We start from the raw sequence: 20,869 nt of genomic DNA, 5'->3' as shown, positions 1-20,869 counted from the left end.
AATGATTTGATATACCATATACTTCCTTCCAAAGGTTTTGTACATAAATAGTCAATAAATTGTGAATTTATAGGAGGTGTGTTTTAATGATCGCTGAGGTAATGTTCCACCCAAATTCAGTATAGCACTTTAATTCATTTTTTTAAATGCTTAAAGGTAATTTTTGGGTCATAAACTTAGTCTTTATGTCCAGTTGACAGCACGTCTGTTTCATCGCTTCTATCACAACTACTTAAGATGCCATTTAGTTAAATGTGCTGTTTTCTGTGCTTACCTAAATGAGGGTTTTCGCGATTGAAAAATCCGCCAGATGGCATTACGTAGACGCGAGGTCCAAATGCTGCATGATTGGTTATTTTTGACATGACATTGACAGATATGTCAAAATCCATTTATTTGATAATATAGATCATTATCATCAACGTTATCTCTTTGTTCTAAGTGGTAACATTGGTAAATGGCAAATCCTGCGCCGTCTACAAAAACTACACCTTCTACAAGCACTACGCAAAGAAAAATGGCTTCCGATGGACATGTACTGCTTATCCCCGGTGCAAAGCGTATATAGTCCTCGATGGTACCTCCACACGGCTGGTGACTCCATCCCCGGTGGCACATACACACGAACCGAAGAAGCTGCTGCTTACCCCCAAAGGTTATATTAGGGCTTAAGGATTTTCTTTTTACCCTGGTTGCGGTAAATGTATCGAAAATTATTGTGGTAGTTTTCCGATGGGATTTAGGTCTTAGTCATAGTCATTTATTCCATAAACAATAATTTATATAGAAATAGATATTCATATTTTATTCTTCATCTACTGCGTATCTCCAAAGGCATAATGTTTTTCTTTTTACCTTGTTTATGAATAATCTGTCGAAAATGATTATGGTAATTTATAGTCCAGCGCATGAGATTAGAAACAGAAATACAATTTTCTTTTATTGTATAACATACGATTGTATAAATCATAATCTATTAATTATTTAGCCATGTAGAGTTCAGCACGAAAAGAAGCTTTTTTCTTTCAAATAAAGTTTACAATGACTAAATAAACCTACCTACTAAATGTCTATTGTCATTTTTAAAAATTTTAGATACTAATATAATATGTAAACGTTAAGTAATCATACCATAGAGTAAACACACACTGCTAACTCAATAATATTTTTTAGAATATATACCTACCTAGTCATTGATAATTTTTGCAGTACAAAACAAATTAACAATAATTCGACAATAGCCGAACAGTGAAGCTGACTCTAGATCCAAACAACGCGGGTTTTAACCCCCCCGCCACTCTACTATTGTGGTGAACCAACCTACTCGTATCATAAGCATGTTTAACTTACCACGAGAGGTTAAAAATACATTTGCTAAGAAAATTAAAGAAAAAAGTACGATACAAAATTCTCAGACTTTAGTTAAAGCAAGACAATCACACACGCGTTCGTTTCTCTAATTGCAGGGGTAATGATAACAATGGCGAACAACGACAAACAGCGTCTCCTGCATCAAGGATACCTGTACTACCCGAGGAACCGCAGCAGAAGGTGGAGTTGCGTGCGGTACCCTGGCTGTAGAGCGTCCATCTGCGTAAGCCCCTCCATGAGAGTGCAGGACTGGACTGACGACCACAACCACTGTCAGCCGAGGTTTCATAGGACGGAAAGTGGGAAATATTTAACCCTTAAATGATATCTTAAAAACACCTAAAATTATTGTTGTCGCCGTAGAGGTCTTAAAGCGTTCTGTAGTGATGTAACTATGTGACCATTTTCCCCTACTACTTTGCCTGGCCCATTCCCATTTTATTTGGGGTCGGCCCTCCGCGTCATGCGTCTCCAGGCGGCTCGGTCCTGGGCTGTCTTACTGTTAACTTGGGCTTCTTTAAGGATTCCACATAATTCCCACCTGGGTGGGAAGAGTGGATTTTTATTTCCACTCTTCCCAACCAGGTGGGATAAGAAGAACATTTTCAATTCCACTATTAATCATACCTACGCTAATATGTCATTATAGGTACTCTTATTTCTAGGGTTCGAAAATATCCGATATTTATTATAAATATAGTATAGTATGAAAGCTATACTATTATTTTATTGTATTATTTATGAATACTATTGCATATGTGTTACATAAACATGTTTTTAATGTTTTTAAAACTTAAAATCAGACTAATAAAGCAAAAACATAAAATCTTCTTTTAAATACGGCAAAATCAACTAAAATAATAAAAATCTTATGTCAAAAGTACAAATACAGTATCAAATTTTAAAAAATGATATATATCGTCAAAACCGGCTTGATATATATCGGATATATATCCGATATATATCTTGATATATATCCCTTGATATATATCCTCGAACCCTGCTTATTTCTAGCTTAATTAGATGTATTAATTTCTAGCTTCATTAAATGGGTTTATGCGTTTAACAGTATACTTTTATTGGGTGGATTCCTGTCCTGTAAGAACCGCAGTGAAACTGAAACTGACTCAAAGTGTTGCTGTAAAGATATAAACTAAAACACAAGTAAATCTTAAGCCTAGGTGCATACCTCAATTTTTTTGTCGGCCGATAGTTGGATCGGGCTGTTAATCAGTATGGACATGTATGAAAGTGCGCACATTACACCGATTTGGTAGCGGCCGATTCTTCATACAAATTAAAATCGGGCGGCCAACTAAAAGTCAGTGGTCTGCGCCTAGGCTTAAAGTTCTTAATAGTTTATTAAAGTTATTTCTTTCAGCAAAAATGTATCAATGCACATATTCTATGTGTTTCAGGCACAATGATTACACTGGCAAGTGGGAAAAGGCAGATGATGCACGACAACTACACTTACTTTAGACATTACGACATCAAAAAAATCAAGGACCAGAGTAAATGGAGTTGCACAAACTTCCCCAGATGCAAGGCGTATGTTTTGGTCCACAAGAACATACACATAAAAGAATTCATTAATGAACATAACCACGGCCCGAAGAACTTTATTGTGAAAGGCGGAATGTACTTTAAGGTTTAAACCAGTATGGGGCAGTGGGAATATAGTTCCCACCATATTTTGAACCTTCTTCGCATGTTTGAAGGTCCAAAAACAATGAAAATTTTGATAATGTCATAATGTTTTAAATGGAGATATTAACGAACTCTCTTTTAGTACAAACAATTTCTGCAGTCAATGTCAAATGATTCGTGACACCCAAAGTTGCTAAAAGGGGGACAAGGGACAACACAACCACAATCTTATTGCAATAATTGTAACACAGACGTGTTGGGAACTTTTTAACTACTTTGGGTGACACGAACTATTAGTGGTTTTTAGTTCGTGTCACCCAAAGTAGTTAAAAAGTTCCCAACACGTCTGTGTTACAATTATTGCAATAAGATTGTGGTTGTGTTGTCCCTTGTCCCCCTTTTAGCAACTTTGGGTGTCACGAATCATTTGACATTGACTGCAGAAATTGTTCGTGTCACCCTAAGTAGTGATTGTTGGACGCTGAATGTACTACTGTGGTACTACTGAGATTGAGATCTTATTTTATAGTGATTAGATTGAGGTTTTAGTGTCTACTGGCAGCAGCCAAATTATATTATTGAAAGCAATATTTCAGTTCAATGTAGGTAACTATTTTTAAGATTTTTTTGCACGGGCAGGAGGTATGTTAATTTAGCAAGCATAATAAAAATAACATTAAAACAAGAATTCATGTTCATTATTAGTCGTGTTCTTAGTCAAGCCCCAAGTATTATTTTATTTCGTATCTTAGTTTTTTTCTGATTAAGTACGAGTATCCATATGATAGTTGCATGATAGAAATAAGATCCCACAGATACTATAACAGTATTTTATTATATTGTAGAACTGGTTGGTAACAACACCATGGAAAATAATGAAAAACGTGGAAAAAAGCGTAATTCGGATACTTTGGTAACTCCTATATTGAAGAAAGTTAAAGAAGAAACCATGGGAAATACCACAACCGTTATTCCATGTGAGTTCAAGGTGCCAATATGTGATGCCAGTTGTAAATTTTGTTGTTCTTCAAATTTCTCTTCTGAGGAACAAGATGAATTAAATTCGCTCTTTTTAATGTTGTCACCTAAGCAAAAGGCTATATTTTTTGTTACTTATACGATACATAATAAAGAAAAGCAAGAAACTAACGGAATGAAAACTTTTGAGTACTATTTACCTAAGGAAGGTGCGGTCAACTCTAAAGTGAGGGTCTGCAAGCGATTCTTTTGGGCAACGTTTATAAGCAAGTAATATAAATAAATATTTGTAGATGTATGAAGTCCAATTTTATGTTACCTACTGTACGTTATAGGAGTTATAGCGTATATCTCGTGTTGCCATTTTTTTAACTTTTATCTAATTCAAAATGTACTATGCCATTATTCCAAAATTACTATAATAATATGTAATTTATTAAGATTTTACATAGAACTTGTTATAAGTAAGTAAGAAGAAGTTAAGTTAGAAGTAAGTTTATAGTAAACATGAACTCATACACAAAACTTGTGCCAAAAACTCAAAGAAGGAAGATAATATTAGAAAGTAGACTAATTATTAAGAAGTAGATTTTCTTGTAATCTCTTAATATTTATAGGAAACTTAGGTTCCTTCTACTGTAGACTGCTGTGCATTCCAAGTGAACTCATACATGTAATGTAGTTTTAATTCCATGATCTTTTAAAAACAATTTGTAACCATTATTGTTATAATATTCAAATAAATGTGATAAAAATTTACATTTTAATTCTTCATTTGTTTCGTATTTAGGTAATTCGCTACCTGTAGTAAATACTGTTAAACTTAGATCAACCTCTGAAATATACATGTCAACGTGAAATTGTGAACTCTGTCAGTTTATAATATAACGCGTTAGATTGTAAACTAACAGTGGGTTAGGTTAGGTTAGATTGTAATTTAACTACGTCAGATTATAATCTGACGGAATTCACAATTTTACGGTGACATACATAAGTTTGTACCTACCTACAGTCAGCGTCAAATAGTTCGTGACGTTGCGTTCGTTCGTGGTGGAGTTTCGTAAAATCTGTTCTTAGCGGATGTCTACAACTTTAACTACCTGCTAGGGTTATAGGTGTTGTAGTTTCTAAGATTTCGTGATGAGTCAGTCAGTGACCTTTCGCTTTATCCCACTCATTTATTTTCAGTCGAATATTTTATTTCGGGCAATGGTAGTGAGTTGCTTAGATACAAAGGTTACGTTTACACCAGTGATCGCATCACTGAGAATAGAAGGAGGTGGCGGTGCAACAAAAATAGAATTTTTACCATTTTCAATAAGCAACTATTAAATGAAATGGGTTGATTTAAATGCAACAATAGACAATTTGACACCATTCCCCTATAATACGAAATCACAACTTTTCTAAAAAGACAGTTCATTCTGGTCTTAAAAACTTAATTAATTTTAAATTACCTGTAAATTACGATTTTTGGTCGCATTGTAATTGAAAAAAGTAGTTTGAGTTGACAAAATAGTGACATCACTTGCTTGTAGTGCCATACAAAATCAATGGGAGAGTTTCGTTTTGACAGTTTTAAAAAGTACGTCATTTGATTGGAAACTTACTTGGCTGCAACGTCACACATGTTAACATGTCATCATTTTGAATAGGTTTGTCTGATTTCTTAACAATCAGTTTTACTTTGCACTTATTAATGTTATTACTTTAAAGTTTAAATATAATTTATGTCGTATCATTTAGAAGAAAATAAAGCAATTTCAATTTTTATTGTGTTTGTTAGATCAGCTCGTTGGTACAGCGAAATTATTTTATTTCTCTATAGTTAAAGCACATAAGTTCGGGTGATCAACGTAAGTAAGTATATTACTTACGTTGATCACCCGTTTAAAGCAGTACTTATTTCCACTACTTTAAACTCGGGGTAATCGTTAAGGTGTGATACTGGTGGTATGTATGTATGTGTCAGTGTAATTTTTTTTAAAGAATTACAATTAGTAGTATCAACGAAAAAAGAAGTAACATATTATTTTTTTGCAGAATTTGCTTTCATCGTAACAGTGAACGACCGCCGTCTCTACACCCACAATGGCCACCTCTACTCCAGAGCTCCTTACTCCAAGTATAGATGGCGCTGTATCCACACAAACTACTGCTACGTCAGCATGTTGGTCGATGAGAACGGGTATCCGAAGAAAGGCCCGTTTAACGAACACACTCATCCCCCAAAAAGATTAGTGCTGACTTCAAGCGGGAAATACAAAATTTTGAAGGATCATCGATAAGAACACTTGTTTTGACACGTCCCATAGACCCCATAGTCTAATGCCTTTAACCCCTTTACCAATAAAGCTTCAACCACACCAACGCGTGCAGATCGCCATCGCCGGCGCGATCAAAGGCAAATGACAGGTCGCGCGACCTATGACAGTTCACGCGACCTGTCATTGGCCTTTGATCGCGCCGATCTGCACGCGTTAGTGTGGTCGACTAAGATGATTGGTGGTCGAAGCTTAAAAGTTACACGCGTTAAACACTGGTTTAAAACGAAGTTTAGTATGGAAATTACTTTTGGAATGCGCATGCAATTTTTATAAGCAAGGGGCTCGAACTATAATAACGGAGGTAACAATATCTATTCTTGCCTTTTCAATTAATAATACCCGTAATAAATAGGACTCTCATGTTATTTATTAACTTTAGATAATATATCAAATTGATGTTTGATAAACGACATTATAATATTTATAATACACTCTGCAAAACAAAGTTTTACACTTTTAAAATTTTAATTTGTTCTGAATTATAGAAGTTAGATTTATAATAAAAAACGTTATATAGCAATCCTTCCAGCTTTCTTTGAAACTATACTAGTAAACTATTCAACTTTAATCCGGATCCTTTTTATTTTGAAAGTATATCTTGTGTACGTAAAAAGTTATTGCAATTTTAAAAGTATGATTCTTACTTTTGCAGCTCAGTGTACATAAAGTAGGTTGTCATGTATAGCAAGAAATTAGTTGTATGTTAGGTGTTAGTTTAAGAATAAGACAGAAAACTAAATAATAAATAATCGTATGTTTAAACTTCAGCTACAAATTGATTTTAATATGTAGTTGCGCCTGATATATTAGTATTTTTCATCGACTGTACTTTTGGAAATCATGGAAAGATATATTTCTTGTAGTTTACACAATAAATGATTATAGATTTTAATTCTTCTTTTACTACCTATCATTCTCCTGAGTGATTTTTATTTTGATAGAAATTCGAAGGATTTAATCGTAGAATTAGGTCTATAATAATGTCCGTTTTCACCATCTATCCCTAATTTTTAAGTGACCCCTATGGTAACACATAATACGTGTTTTCAAAGGGGTCACTTAAAAATCAGGGGTTGATGGTAAAAACGGACATAAATCTGGTTTAATATTAAGTAAGGAAAAATACCAAAAACTTCCAAGCTCCTTTCAGAATTAAAGCTGATCAAGTTGGTAAACGGCAAGCAGCATTACTTATACCGAGGGTTTTCCTACTGCCCTGAAAGGACCAGGCCCGGGCGTTGGAGGTGTACCCAAGGATGCAGAGCATACCTAAAAGTGTCGGAAGGGAAGCTGAAGAGGGCATACCACGCACATAAACACCCGCCTCCGAAGTACATCAAATTACAAGATGGCTTTTACAGGAAAATAAAAAGACAACGGAAGAACCTTTAACCAGAGTAAATACAAATGAGTAGGTCATCATCATAGAAACGCACCGAGCTCGGTTTGTTTCTGAGCGCGCGCCAATACGTATGCGGCGCGCACGCACACACTGACAAATTCGGGACAACAAACCGCGCTCGGCAACAAAATACTCTGCTTTAACAGAACATTGCAGCTACCTATATGACGCTCTTGAAGTGCCTCTCTATTCATTTTGCGCTCAGTAATTGGCACCACAGGCGATTCACAGGACCTTACTTTTTGTAGCACTCCTTCCTACAGTGATGCCAATATTGGTGACCGCAAATACAATGCAATGTTTCTGTATAAGAATATTTTCACTGGTTAAAATTGTATTGTAAATTGGAGAAATATACTGTAATTATATATTTGGAATATCATTTAACTATGCAGTTTTTCACTATTATTAAGAATATTTACGAATATTTTTGATTTTAGTATACAGGGTGTTAGGTAAATGGGTATATGAGCCGACACTAGCCCATGTTAACATGGGCATATAAATGGTATGGTGAAGTCAGAAAATTGATATCTTCATTTTAATTATTTTAATTTTCATATAAATCTGATTTTATAAAATTTATTTTGTATGAAAATTCAAAAAAATAAAATGATGATATCAAATTTCTGACTTCACCATATCATTTATATGCCCATGTTAACATGGGCTAGTGTCGGCTCATATACCCATTTACCTAACACCCTGTATAACGAATCAAATTATATTGACAACCAATGTGAAAGAGCCATTATTGGCAAAAAATAGTATTAAAAGTATCTTATCGGCCGTTTGGTGTAGTGGTTCAGAACGAACTACTATGCCGAGAGGTCCCGAGGGTTCGATTCCCGGCCGGGCAGAAATTGAAATGATGAATTTTAATTTCTGTGACGGGTCTGGGTGTGACTATGTATAATATTTATGTATTTTAAAAAAAAAGTATATAAGTAGTATATCCGTTAAGCTAGCACCCATAACACAAGCATTAAGTTGCTTACTTCGGGGCTAGCTGGCGCTGTGTGAAATTGTCCAAAGATTTATTTGTTTATTTATTTATTTTATGTTTGTACTTACAGATCATCTTCGAAAGTCATTACTGATGTCATTAAGTCATTTTCTTAGCACCGAACCAAAAGAACAGACTAGTAATAACGAACAGAAAAATAAACATAAGAAACAAAAGAAGAACAGAAGGGTCGGATCTGTATCATACAAAATAAAAAATAAAGATCTTAAAGATAAAGGCAAAGAATATGTTACAAAAAAAGGAAAAGTGATCGCAGAAAAAACAATTAGAGAAAATCCTTGTGCACCTGGAAAATGTCCAAGGGGTTGTTATGAGATAACTGAAGAGCAAAGGAGGACCATTTTTAATTTATACTGGAGTCTCGATGTGCACCGTCGTTCTGATTTTTTGATTCGCTGCGCTAAAATTGGATCTATAAAGAGAAAGAGACAGAAAGACTCTGACAAAAGGAAATTCACAGTAGATTACTATATCAATGTAGGTAAAGATCATAAACAAGTTTGCCAGCAATTTCTTCTCTCTACTTTGGATGTAACTCAAGGACATATACAATACACTCTAAGAAATGCAAAAGAAGTGTTCAATAAACGGAGAAATACTTACAGAAAATAGGATATAATAGGTGTTTTATTATTTTTCAAATCAATTGTATTGAATTTCGTACAAACAAAGAATAATAAATATAACTCTTGAAGTAAATATAATTACTTGTGAAATCTTTGAGTGTTTTTACTTATTAATGCAAGAATCCTTAATTATGATTGGTGTCGCAACGCAAAGGATTTTTTTGTTTTAATTGCATGTTCCAATCTCTATGAACCTTCAAAGTTATAAAGGTCCTTCGGTCGATAATAATTGGTCATGCTGATCAAATTTTTCAATAAAAAATATATGCAGAAGTAAACTTTGACTAAACACCTAGTGCAATTATTGGTTTTGTTTAGCTTATCTTGGGGGGTCAAATTTTGTAATTGTAGCCAAAAGGTACTTCTTTCTTAGAGTTTTCGTTTGTTGTGGATAACGTGCTTGTTGTTTTAATTAGATCATACAGTTAATTGATTTGTATATTTTTTTCAGTTAACGTCTCCGGTGAAATAATAGAGGAATATTTATTAAATTTCAATGAAACCTATTTCGAAAGCGACGGAGAAGCAGAATTGCCCCTTTTTTCGTCAAGTTCGGATTCTTACGAATCAGATAATGAATCGCTTGATTATACCAATACGAGTCAAGGAACAGGCAGACCACGCGTACGTAAGATTCGACGTCAAAGAAGTCGCCAAGACTCTCGACGTACCACTCCTGAATCCCCCCAAGCTACGGAATGGTCTAACGAGGATTTCATTCCCAACGTAGTTACGTTTACAGAGCCAGCGTACCTGCCTTTAAATAGCGATGGGTACAATGAAACAAATTATTTTACACAATACATAAACGAAGAATTAGTTAACCTCATCGTTGACAAGTCCAATTTAAGCTATGCTGTAGATACAGGGTCACAACTTAACCTAACAGCCGCAGAATTCTACCAATTTCTCGGAGTAAGTCTGGCAATATCGTGTATTGGCTATCCGACTTTACGGATGTATTGGGATCGGAAATTCAAATTTCCTTTGATATGTGCCGCTATGACCCGTGATCGATTCGTTTTGTTGAGAAACAGGATTAAATTTGTAGTAGATGCTGATGTTTCAGTTGAAGAACGTAGTGCTGATAAGTTGTGGAAAGTCCGTCCATTGATTAATGCAATCAAACAAGGTTGTCGCGCACTGCCAAAGCAACAATGCCTCTGTGTGGATGAGATAATCGTTCCATTTACAGAACAGTGTAGTATTAAACAATACTGCCCTGGAAAGCCTAATCCTGTTGGCTTAAAAATGTTTGTGCTAGCTGATCCTCAGGGCCTAATATGCGATTTCGACGTATATCAAGGACAGTATACTTACCCTAATTACGATAACACTCATTTCAGTTTGAGGGAGAAAGCGGTCTTAAATCTTACAGAGGATCTTATTCCTGGGCACAAACTGTATTTTGACCGTTATTTTACTAGTGTCAAATTGATAAAAGAGTTAACAAAAAGACACTTGATGGCCACTGGAACAATTCAGAAAAAACGTATTCCTGCATCAGCTAAACCTTTGATACAAAATAACCGCGAACTGCATCATGAAGGTCAAGGAGCTTGTGAAGTTTTGACTGATTCCAGCGATAATATAGCGATAACTCAATGGTTCGATAATAAACCCGTTCTTCTTATGTCCAACATTCATGCCAAGGAGCCTACAGATACCTGTAAGAGATGGTCAAAGTCTTTAGGTATTTACACACATGTCTCTAGACCTGACGTCATAAAAGCTTACAACACCAACATGGGTGGTGTTGAATCAGCTGTCAAATTACTGGCTGTCGCTCCGAACCGCTACAAAAGCCGAAAATGGACAGATAGATTCTTCGGTCATATGATAGATCTGGCAGTAACTAACTCGTGGGTTTCATATAAAGCTGATCAGACTGCTCGAGGGACTCCAAGTAAACACATCAAAAAGCTTCGAAGTTTCAAATTGGAGTTAGCTAATGTCTTAATTGATACATATTTTGAGACCTCGACTGCTCCAAATTTATCATCCCCGTCCACTCCTCAGAAGAAGCGAAGAGGCAGGATCCCTGTGATTCCAACACCATCTCTTCGATGCAGAAGGTATAATGCCAGACACATTGCCATATTTGCAGATCGACAAAATAAATGCAGGGTCTGCCACAAAAAAACTTGGATGTCATGCACGAGTTGCCAGATTAATTTGTGTATCGTGAGAGACAGAAACTGCTTTAGGGACTTCCATTCTTAGTCAGTAAGTTCAGAAAGTTTGAATCTAAAGTCTTTTATTAGTTTTTTAGTTATGTTGATTTGTTGGCTTTATGACCGATATTTGTAAACTTGGAGGAGAAAAAATGTTATGTGCCTTAATACAAAAAAGTTGATGCTTTGTCTAAAATTATTAAACTAATTTGACGTGAAATGACTTGTGATTTGTACATTAAATTTGTGTCAATAATAGTGACAAAATTTGAAAAACCTGTATCTTTCTTGTTGTAATGCTTTACTTGTTGAATTTTACGAGGAAATAATACCTCAGATGACGCGTCTTTCTAGACCGATTTTAGTAGTCTTGTAACTATGTGTGAAAGAAGTTTCTATAATGAATAATGTTTTTTTGTCAAATTTTCATTTTTTTTTTTGCCAGAGTTGACTCGATATTTTGAACATTCGTTAATTTTTCTGTGCTAAATAAATTAAGAATACAATACAATTATTTTACTTTTTTATTTAGTTTTGCCTTGTACCCTTATTTAGCACTCTTATTCACATTTTACTTATTCAATATTTGTTGCACAGTAGTAGTTTGAAGGACCTTCAGTTATTCCTTTTTGTAAAATTTAACCTAGCTCTCTGTCTTACGAAGACAATCAATGTAGTAAAAGCCATTTTTGCCCAAAATGACATTTTCGTTCTGCAAAATGTTTAAATTTATTTAAGCTCCTAAATCATTTCTTTACAGATCATCTACGAAAAACATTGCTGATTCACGATCCTTTATGTCATTTTCCCAGCACCGAACCAATAAAACAAACTTGTGATAATGAAAAGAAAAATAAACATAAGAAAAAAAGGAGTGTAGGAACTGTTAATACATACAAAATAAATAAAGAACTTAAAGATAAAGGCAGAGAATATGTTACAAAAAAAGGCAAAGTGATCGCAGAAAGGGCAATGAGGGAAAATCCTTGTGCACCTGGAAAATGCCAAAGAGGTTGTTTTGAGATAACTGAAGAGCAAAGGAGGGCCATTTTTAATTTATACTGGAGTCTCGAAGTGCGCCGACGCTCTGATTGGTTGATTCGCTGCGCTAAAATTGGATCTGTGAAAAGAAAGAAAAATAAGGACTCGGACAGAAGGAAATTATCAGTAGATTACTATATTAATGTAGGTGAAGGTCATAAAAAAGTTTGCCAACAATTTCTTCTCTCTACTTTAGATGTATGTCAAACTCGTTTAACCTACGCCTTAAAAAATGCTAAAGAACTGTTTAATAAACGGAGAAATACTTACAGAAAATAGGAAATATGCCAGGTTTTTTTATTATTTATATTTCTACGTATAGTTTCGTACGAACAAATAATAATGTAACTTTTTAAGTAAATGAAAATGTTAAATGTTTCGTAAAACTTTTTACTTTCATTTTAATTTTAAATGTTACCTTTTCTGTATTCTGCCTTGTCTCTTTATTCTATCTCCACTGCAGAAGTAGGTATGATCCTCACTAATATACCAATAGAAAATGGAGGATTTGGTCTACACTCCCCAAACCTGTTGAGAGGCCTGTCTATCTCCATCTACTTTTTTCACAATTACTAAAAACACATGAATATTTTTGATGAATGTTACTAATCAGAATGATATCAAACCTTTAAACAACCAATGTAGTAAAAGCCATTTTGCCAAAATGCCATTTTCCATCTGCAGTGTTGAAATTTTTTTTATTTTGAAAATTATTGGTGACAATCTTCTGTTTTTCCTTGCAGATCATCTACTAAAGACATTACTGATTCACGATCTTTTAAATAATTTTCCCAGCACTGAACCAACAGAACAGACTAGTGATAATGAACAGAAAAATAAACATAAGAAGAAAAGGAGTGACGGACATGTTAATAACAAAACAAATAAAGAACTTAAAGATGAAGGTAAAGAATATGTAACAAAAAAAGGCAAAGTGATCGCAGAAAAGGCAATGAGGGAAAATCCTTGTGTACCTGGAAAATGTCAAAGAGGTTGTTTTGAGATAACTGAAGAGCAAAGGAGGGCCATTTTTAATTTATACTGGAGTCTCGACGTGCACCGACGCTCTGATTGGTTGATTCGCTGCGCTAAAATTGTATCTGTAAAGAGAAAGAGAAATAAGGACTCCAACAGAAGGAAATTCTCAGTAGATTACTACATTAACTTAGGCAAAGATCGTAAAAAAGTTTGTCAAAAATTTATTCTCTCTACTTTGGATGTATCCCAAAAACGTTTAACCTACACTCTAAAGAATGCAAAGGAAGTGTCTAATAAACGAAGAAATACTTACAGGAAATAGAGAATATGCAAAGGTTTTTTTTTCTCACATTTCTATAGAGTTTCTCCTACAAACAAAAATGTATGTGTCTCTTAAATTAAATAAAACTATAAAATGTTTTGTAAAACTTTTTATAGTCCTGTTTTTTTTATTCAGAACAAAGGTATCACCGCAATCACACCTAATGTTAACTGAGAAGCAGTCTAGGATGGTGCCTGCAACTGCCCTATAAGTGCCTATTCACTCTCGCCTTAAAAAGGCCCGAATTATAGTGTTCGGGAAACAGCAGCAGGCAGCGAATTCTAGTCCCTAGCGAATATAATATATCTATAGATGCATGCATTATGCTCATGCATGTCTACTTGTAATACTGTGTTGAAGTTGAACTCACGTGCCATTTATTCAACAGGCGACCTAAAACTGGTCACAATGGTGAATGGAAAGAAATTTTTCATGTATAAAGGTTACACTTACTCTTTCGGGTTCTCTTCCCGGGCGGGCCAGAGGTGGCGGTGCAGCTGTGGATGCAAGGCCTTCATCATGGTGTCAAACGAGGGTAGTCTGTTGAAATCATCCGGGGATCATAACCACGGCCCTTACAAGTTCGTTCAGATCGCAGATGGAAGATACTGCAGAATGTGATCTGACGTCACATATATGTACAAAAAGTCTGAATATTCTTATTTTTTGTTAGATTTAGTTACCAATAGAATGTCTTAGAATCTGAACATGATCTGTCGATCAAATTGTTTAATTTGTATGTGTGTAGCTTAACAATAAATGGTAATAGGTTATGTAAAAATAACACAGGCCTGCAAAAAACAATTTTTTTTTTTGGTGCAGCTCTTTTTGTATATACGATCGATAATATGGGTAATCTACAATATATTGACATACTTCATTTCAACTCATCAGCTCTAGTTTGTCGACTACCCTCATTTTAGTTTTTTTCCCGTCTTGTTCGCAAATAGTCATTATTACAATAACATCGATAAACTTTATGTTACTATTTAGCTATGGATAGTACGTCCAGATGTTGTGTTAACGATCCTGATTCATTTTGATAAGTTTGTGGTGAATACTACTGAAATATCAGCGTGAAACCATTAAAAATACGGCGAATTTTTTGTATTTTGCTTACTTCGGTATTGAAATTCAAAACAAAGGTAAGGTGTAGGTGCCTTAAATTGTATGTATAATGTGCGTTGAACATCTGCGAAGATATTAGAAAGGCACACGTAAGTTTTTGAAGCTTGGAGTGCCTATGATATGGCGAAAATGGCTAATATTTCCAGTTAATTTAACAGAAATTTCCAAGTTTAAGTACTGAAAAACTAAAAGCAGGCATATTTGATGGACTTAAAATAACTGTATTAATAAAAGACTCCACTAAATTTAAGATTTCTATGAACGATGTGGAATGGTTGGCGTGGAAATCTTTTGTAACAGTTGTACAAAATTTCCTGGGAAAGCATAAGGCTGACAACTATGTAGAATTAGTATAGGATGTGCTGGTTCAATTCAAGGATTTAGGCTGTTATATAGGTATACAATTACACCATTTTAACAGTAAACTAGATCAATTCCAACAAAATTAGGAGAACTAAGCGAAGAACAAGGAAAACGTTTTCACCAAGACATAAAAACAATGGAGAATAGTTACCAAGGAAGATGGGACGCTCATATGATGACCGTCTACTGTTGGAGAATCATGCGAGATTGCCCAAGTAAGTTTCGTTCGAAAAAATCACTCAAAAGACAATTTCTTGATGTTTAATGCTAGTAAAAATATATATTTATTGTGAAATTTGTTTTTTAGTTATCTCGGGAACTAGAGCTGATAGAGAAAAACTGATTACATTTTTGATATCGCCATGCAAGACATACTTAAAATCAGGTCTTAAATCCCCGGCACCAAAATGGCTGTAGGCCAGTGTAATGTGTGTATTTGAATACATGGTCATGAAACTTATTTTTATACTTGATTTATAATAGGCGGTAACATATTCCTATAGGCTATTCACCTGTATGTAACAGAATCACGAGTAGTTCTGCAGTACTGAGTTTATTTCTATTATATTTCAAAATATTATAGGAGAAAGAAATGACGTTATCAGTGAAGAGAGTTTTTAAAACACTGTGTTTATTATAAAAGATCATATTATGTTTTAAGGTGAAGAATATGAAATAATAACACTATTAAACACCAATGACAAGCAGTTCATCATGTACAACAAATACACGTACAGCTTCAGGTCCCAGTCCCGGGTGGGACAATCTTGGAGGTGTACTAGCACTCTACACTGCCGAGCTAGCATCAAACTGAATAACGAGGGGAAAGTAGTGAAGGCCGTTGGGGTACATAACCATTCACCACCGATGTACCATAAGGCAGCTGACGGGAGGTATGTTAAGATTTCACGACGATAGCCCAAGTGTCGGCGTCGGACTGCCGATTTGAAGCTCGGCAAGTCGATCCCCATCGAGCGCTAGACCATTGTGGTGAAACCACTTGTGACGCAAGCATATTCAGCTTAACTGTAGTGGTTAACGGACATAATAGTAATTGTGCAGAAAGTTTATTAATAATTGTTAAGGACGGACATTTTGTAATATAATGATTTGTATTGCATGAAAATATGAATACATTTTGATATGACAAAATCGTTTCATTCAAACCTTTAGCATCAGGAAATAGCAAAACTAACAGAAAGGTACGCTAGAAATGTTAAATGTTATCTAACTCACGCTTAATGCATGAAATATCACGTTTTTTTAAGCTTATGTAGGTGTAATAAATAATTATTGCCCTACTAACAATCAAGGATATACTTATCTAAGTTATTATTTTGCAGATTTCAAAGCTATCACTCTGAGGAATAGCGAGATAAAGTTCTTCATGTATAAGGGTTACACCTACTCCTTCGGGTTTTCAGCTCGCAATAACCAAAGGTGGCGGTGCACAAACTCCCGCGAGTGTAAGGCCTCCATCGTGATCAGCAATCAGGAGGAGTTTCTCCAGGCGTTTGGGACCCACGACCACCCCCCTCCAAAATACAAGAGCATTGATAATAACTTGAAAAATCTAATCGCCTAAGGTGGGAATCGAACCCACGACTTGCTTGCCAGGGGACAGCTCTAGCCATCTAAGCTGCTTAGTACGCTAGGTACGTGCTAACGGGAACGGAACTATTCCCACCTCTCGTTCCCACCACTGCAACTCCTGTGTAGCCAGGATCTATAGCTTGACCGCCTAACCTAACCCAACCAATGAAGGTCAAGTTTGTCCCGGGTGACAATGAAATTAATGAAGACCCGCAACGAAATTAATCAGAAGAACATAGGAGGAGTTTGAAATAAGGTTCGACTTCCATTGCAAAGCAGATGACAGTTGACAGAAAGGGCTAACGGGAAGTATCTACGCATTTAATATGCTGCGCAAATCCGAATTTTGCGACACTAATATAAAATTTGGATTCTCATTACTATTATTTTTTACTCGGAGACTTAGTTGCTTAGCACGAATCACGATGATATTAACATATTTTCCGACCGTTTAGGTAGGCATAACCCTAGTTTCAATTTATAGATTTTTGTGTAATTAACAAAATCATAATACATAATTTTTGGACATGATATTATTGCATAATGTGACAGTCATAACTCATAATTGAAAGCACTTTTGACTGATTTTTGCTGTTTATGACTGATGATGACCTTCATAAATGTTATGAGTTTTGACTGCTACATAAGGTGTTTTTTTTTTTTCAAATGCAAATATCCTAAAAATAAGACCAACAATATAGTTAAATTATGTAATTGAAAAAAATTATACGTTTAGTTTTCAAGTAAAAGTACAAAAACACATCGAAAAAAAAGAATCACCCTATGAGTGCGGTGAATTACTGGTTCTACGCAATCTATAGAAACTGACCGTAACGTTGTATTATTATTTTAATAAAACGTAGTATAATTAATTTCTTAATGTTTTTTTTTTTGCAGATTTCAAAGCTATAATTCTGGCGAAAAACGACAAAAAGTATTTCATGTATAAGGGTTATACATACACCCTCGGGTTTAAGAGTCGCAACAGTCAAAGATGGCGGTGCACAAACACCTACAACTGTCGGGCGTACATCCTGGTGACCCATCAGGAGAAGTTCCTGGATGCGTTTGGGGACCACAACCACAGTCCTCCGAGATACCACGTCACATCTGACGGGAAATATTTGCGCATTTGAATACCCTAATATTGCGACACTTTCATTACTGGTCATAGTCCTTACTTTACAGTATGTATTTCCAACTGGTGGCGAAATTCAGTATTTTTATAGTTAAGCATGAATTAATATTTTGCTACATTTATTAATAAAGTCCTTTAAAATAGTAAAAAGTATTTATTTTAGACATCCCATATGAAATTATCGAATGCTGTAACGTATTTAAGTCATTTTCAGTAAGACGTCTGACCATAAGGTGTTACTTATACAGTCTAAGAATTTTTCCATATTCTAAGAAGAGAATTCCTAAAAATAAGACCAACAATTTAGTTAAATTATGTAATTGAAAATATTATTACACAATACGCTTGTTTTCAAGTAAAAGGACAAAAACACTTTGAAAAAAAGGAATCATCCTTTGAATGCGGTGAATTACTCGTTTTACGCACTCTAAAGGAACTAACCGCAACGTTATATTATTTTTTTAATAAAACGTAGTATAATTAATTTCTAATTTTTTTTGCAGATTTCAAAGCTATAATTCTGGCTAAAGGCGACAAAAAGTATTTCATGTATAAGGGTTACACCTACACGCTCGGGTTTATGGGCCGCAATAGTCAAAGATGGCGGTGCACAAATACCCACAACTGTCGGGCGTACATCCTGGTGACCCATCAGGAGAAGTTCCTGGATGCGTTTGGGGACCACAACCACAGTCCTCCGAGATACCACGTCACATCTGACGGGAAATATTTGCGCATTTAAATCCCTGCGCATACCCTAATATTGCGACGCTTTCATGTTAATTTAATTACTATTATTGTTTGAGATTTCAAGTTGGTACATTTCATTTGAATTGTAGATAATGAAGGCTAACCGTAGCCTTCATTATCTACAATTCAAATGAAATGTACCAACTTGAATTCAAATAAAATTGGGATCAGTAGTTGCCGCCATCCTGATAAGTTGAAATGCGATAGGTGTTCTACAACCGGTGTAGGCCTAGGATGCGCGCATAAGCGTTTATCACGCCGTTTTATCGATTTTACTCGATAAGCGTATACATTTGTCGTGTAAAATCATCGATAAGATTTTATCCTAGCCCTGCCGATCGAGTTAACTGCGCACCTGGCAGCTGTGACGTCACATCGACGCTCTGGTACGGACGAGGTGAATTCGGGGAGGTGTGCGGGTGAGTGCGAGGGATTGTCGCATTCCAGCGCGGTGCGCAGTTAACTTGACCGGTTGTACCGTTTCAGCGCTTACCAGTTGGCGTCATAGAACAGATTGCATAATAGTTACTGGTCATAGTCCTTACATTACAGTATGTATTTCCAACTGGTGACCAAATACAGTATTTTTATAGTTAAGTATGGATTAATATTTTGCTATATTTATTAATAAAGTCCTTTATAATACTAACTAATAACTAGTGTTTATTTTAGACATCCCATATGAATCGCAACTAAAAACTAAATTTTTTACTTGTTAAATCACTTTTTTGCTTGCTACAACTGTTTTAATGTAATTTTCCTACTGCTGGTATGGATACGACATGCTAGAAACTTCTAAATAATATAGGTACAGTAACAAGTCTGCAAAATTATAAATGTGGCATGTACAATGTTGTTCGTGAGCTTCAATCGTAAGTTTATGTTTGTCTCAATGTATTTTTTTTTCCAATTGTGCATGTTATTAAATAACATTTTTATTATTTTTAGCTCTGAAGCTGCCGTTAGGGTATGTCGAATCGCTTCTCAAGGCGAAGTTTTCGATAATGTACGCCTCCCCGTACGCACAAGAACAAAAACAAGAAACGTACTACATCACCCGACCAGTTCCACAGCTTCAGTTTATTTCTCAACCGCAATTTATTCCTCAGTCGCAGTATATTTCACAGCCTGCACCCGTAATTGAAACTCTACCTGCACCCGTTATTGAACCTGTACCCCTATCTGGACTAAATTCTCTCCCTGATCCTGAACCCGTACCTAAATGCAAACCCCAATATGAACCTCAATCTGAACCCCAGCCTCAATCCCAGTATGAGCCCCAAACTAAACCCCGATTTGAATTCCAATATATATTCCAAACTGAACCGCAACCTCAACCCCGTTATGAAATTCAATTCCAACGCCAACCTGATCCCCAACCTGAACCCCAATCTGAAATTGAATCTGCACCTCAGTTTGAACCCGAACCTGAACCCCGATATTCAACCAACTGTGGATCTCAAACTGAAACCTCATATGAACCTCAATGTGAAGCACAATCTGAATCCCTATCTGAATCCGAACCTGAACCCCAAGGTGACACCGAATCAGAATACGAATGTGATGACGAAGATGAAATTGAAGTAGAACCTGAATCGGTTCCTGGGTCCTCAGCTGAGACTCGAGAAGTCAGAAAAAGGTCCAAAGCTAAACGATGCCGGTTTTGCCCTCGCAGGTTGGACCGGAAGACCAGGACCATGTGCAAAAAATGCAACCTATACATCTGCCTGGACCACGAAGTTAAGATCTGCATCAGCTGCCTCAGTATCATAGATATCGAACATGAGAAGAAGAAAGAAGGTGTTATTGCCATCGATTAGGTATTTTCTAATATGTTTGTCGGCCGTTTGGAGTAGTGGTTCAGAACGGACTACTATGCCGAGAGGTCCCGGGTTCGATTCCCGGCCGGGCAGGAATTGAAATGATGAATTTTAATTTCTGTGACGGGTCTGGGTGTTACTTGTTAATAATGAATGTATTTAAAAAAAAAGAAAAGTATTT

General features: G+C 35.6%; 1 protein-coding gene and 2 long non-coding RNA genes across 5 annotated transcripts; all 3 read left to right on the top strand.

The window, feature by feature from the left end:
* Positions 1 to 7,480: 7,480 nt before the first annotated feature.
* Positions 7,481 to 9,474, top strand: LOC135076566 (uncharacterized). Its single transcript, XR_010258306.1, has 2 exons — positions 7,481 to 7,737; positions 8,805 to 9,474. It is a non-coding gene; the product is annotated as an uncharacterized LOC135076566 (long non-coding RNA).
* Positions 9,475 to 9,802: 328 nt separating this feature from the next.
* On the top strand, positions 9,803 to 16,528 carry LOC135076974 (piggyBac transposable element-derived protein 3-like). 3 transcript variants are annotated; one of them, XR_010258358.1, is made up of 4 exons: positions 9,803 to 11,607; positions 12,316 to 12,740; positions 13,340 to 15,602; positions 16,049 to 16,528. XR_010258358.1 is itself a non-coding variant. In XM_063971511.1 (2 exons), exon 1 carries the CDS (start codon positions 10,339 to 10,341, stop codon positions 11,602 to 11,604), a length of 1,266 nt encoding a protein of 421 aa, XP_063827581.1. In that variant the 5' UTR covers positions 9,803 to 10,338; the 3' UTR covers positions 11,605 to 11,607; positions 12,316 to 12,925. The 3 variants fall into 3 exon arrangements, 1 of the variants encoding a protein (XP_063827581.1); XR_010258357.1 differs by having other exon boundaries at positions 13,340 to 16,528; XM_063971511.1 differs by lacking the exons at positions 13,340 to 15,602; positions 16,049 to 16,528 and having other exon boundaries at positions 12,316 to 12,925.
* Positions 16,529 to 16,722: 194 nt separating this feature from the next.
* LOC135076565 (uncharacterized) lies at positions 16,723 to 18,268 on the top strand. Its single transcript, XR_010258305.1, has 2 exons — positions 16,723 to 17,042; positions 17,878 to 18,268. It is a non-coding gene; the product is annotated as an uncharacterized LOC135076565 (long non-coding RNA).
* Positions 18,269 to 20,869: the final 2,601 nt, after the last annotated feature.

This window comes from Ostrinia nubilalis, chromosome 12 (assembly GCF_963855985.1).
Source record: "Ostrinia nubilalis chromosome 12, ilOstNubi1.1, whole genome shotgun sequence".
Classification (NCBI taxonomy): domain Eukaryota; kingdom Metazoa; phylum Arthropoda; class Insecta; order Lepidoptera; family Crambidae; genus Ostrinia; species Ostrinia nubilalis.
Note: the sequence above shows the minus strand (reverse complement) of the source record. Positions and strands in the feature narration are given on the sequence as shown.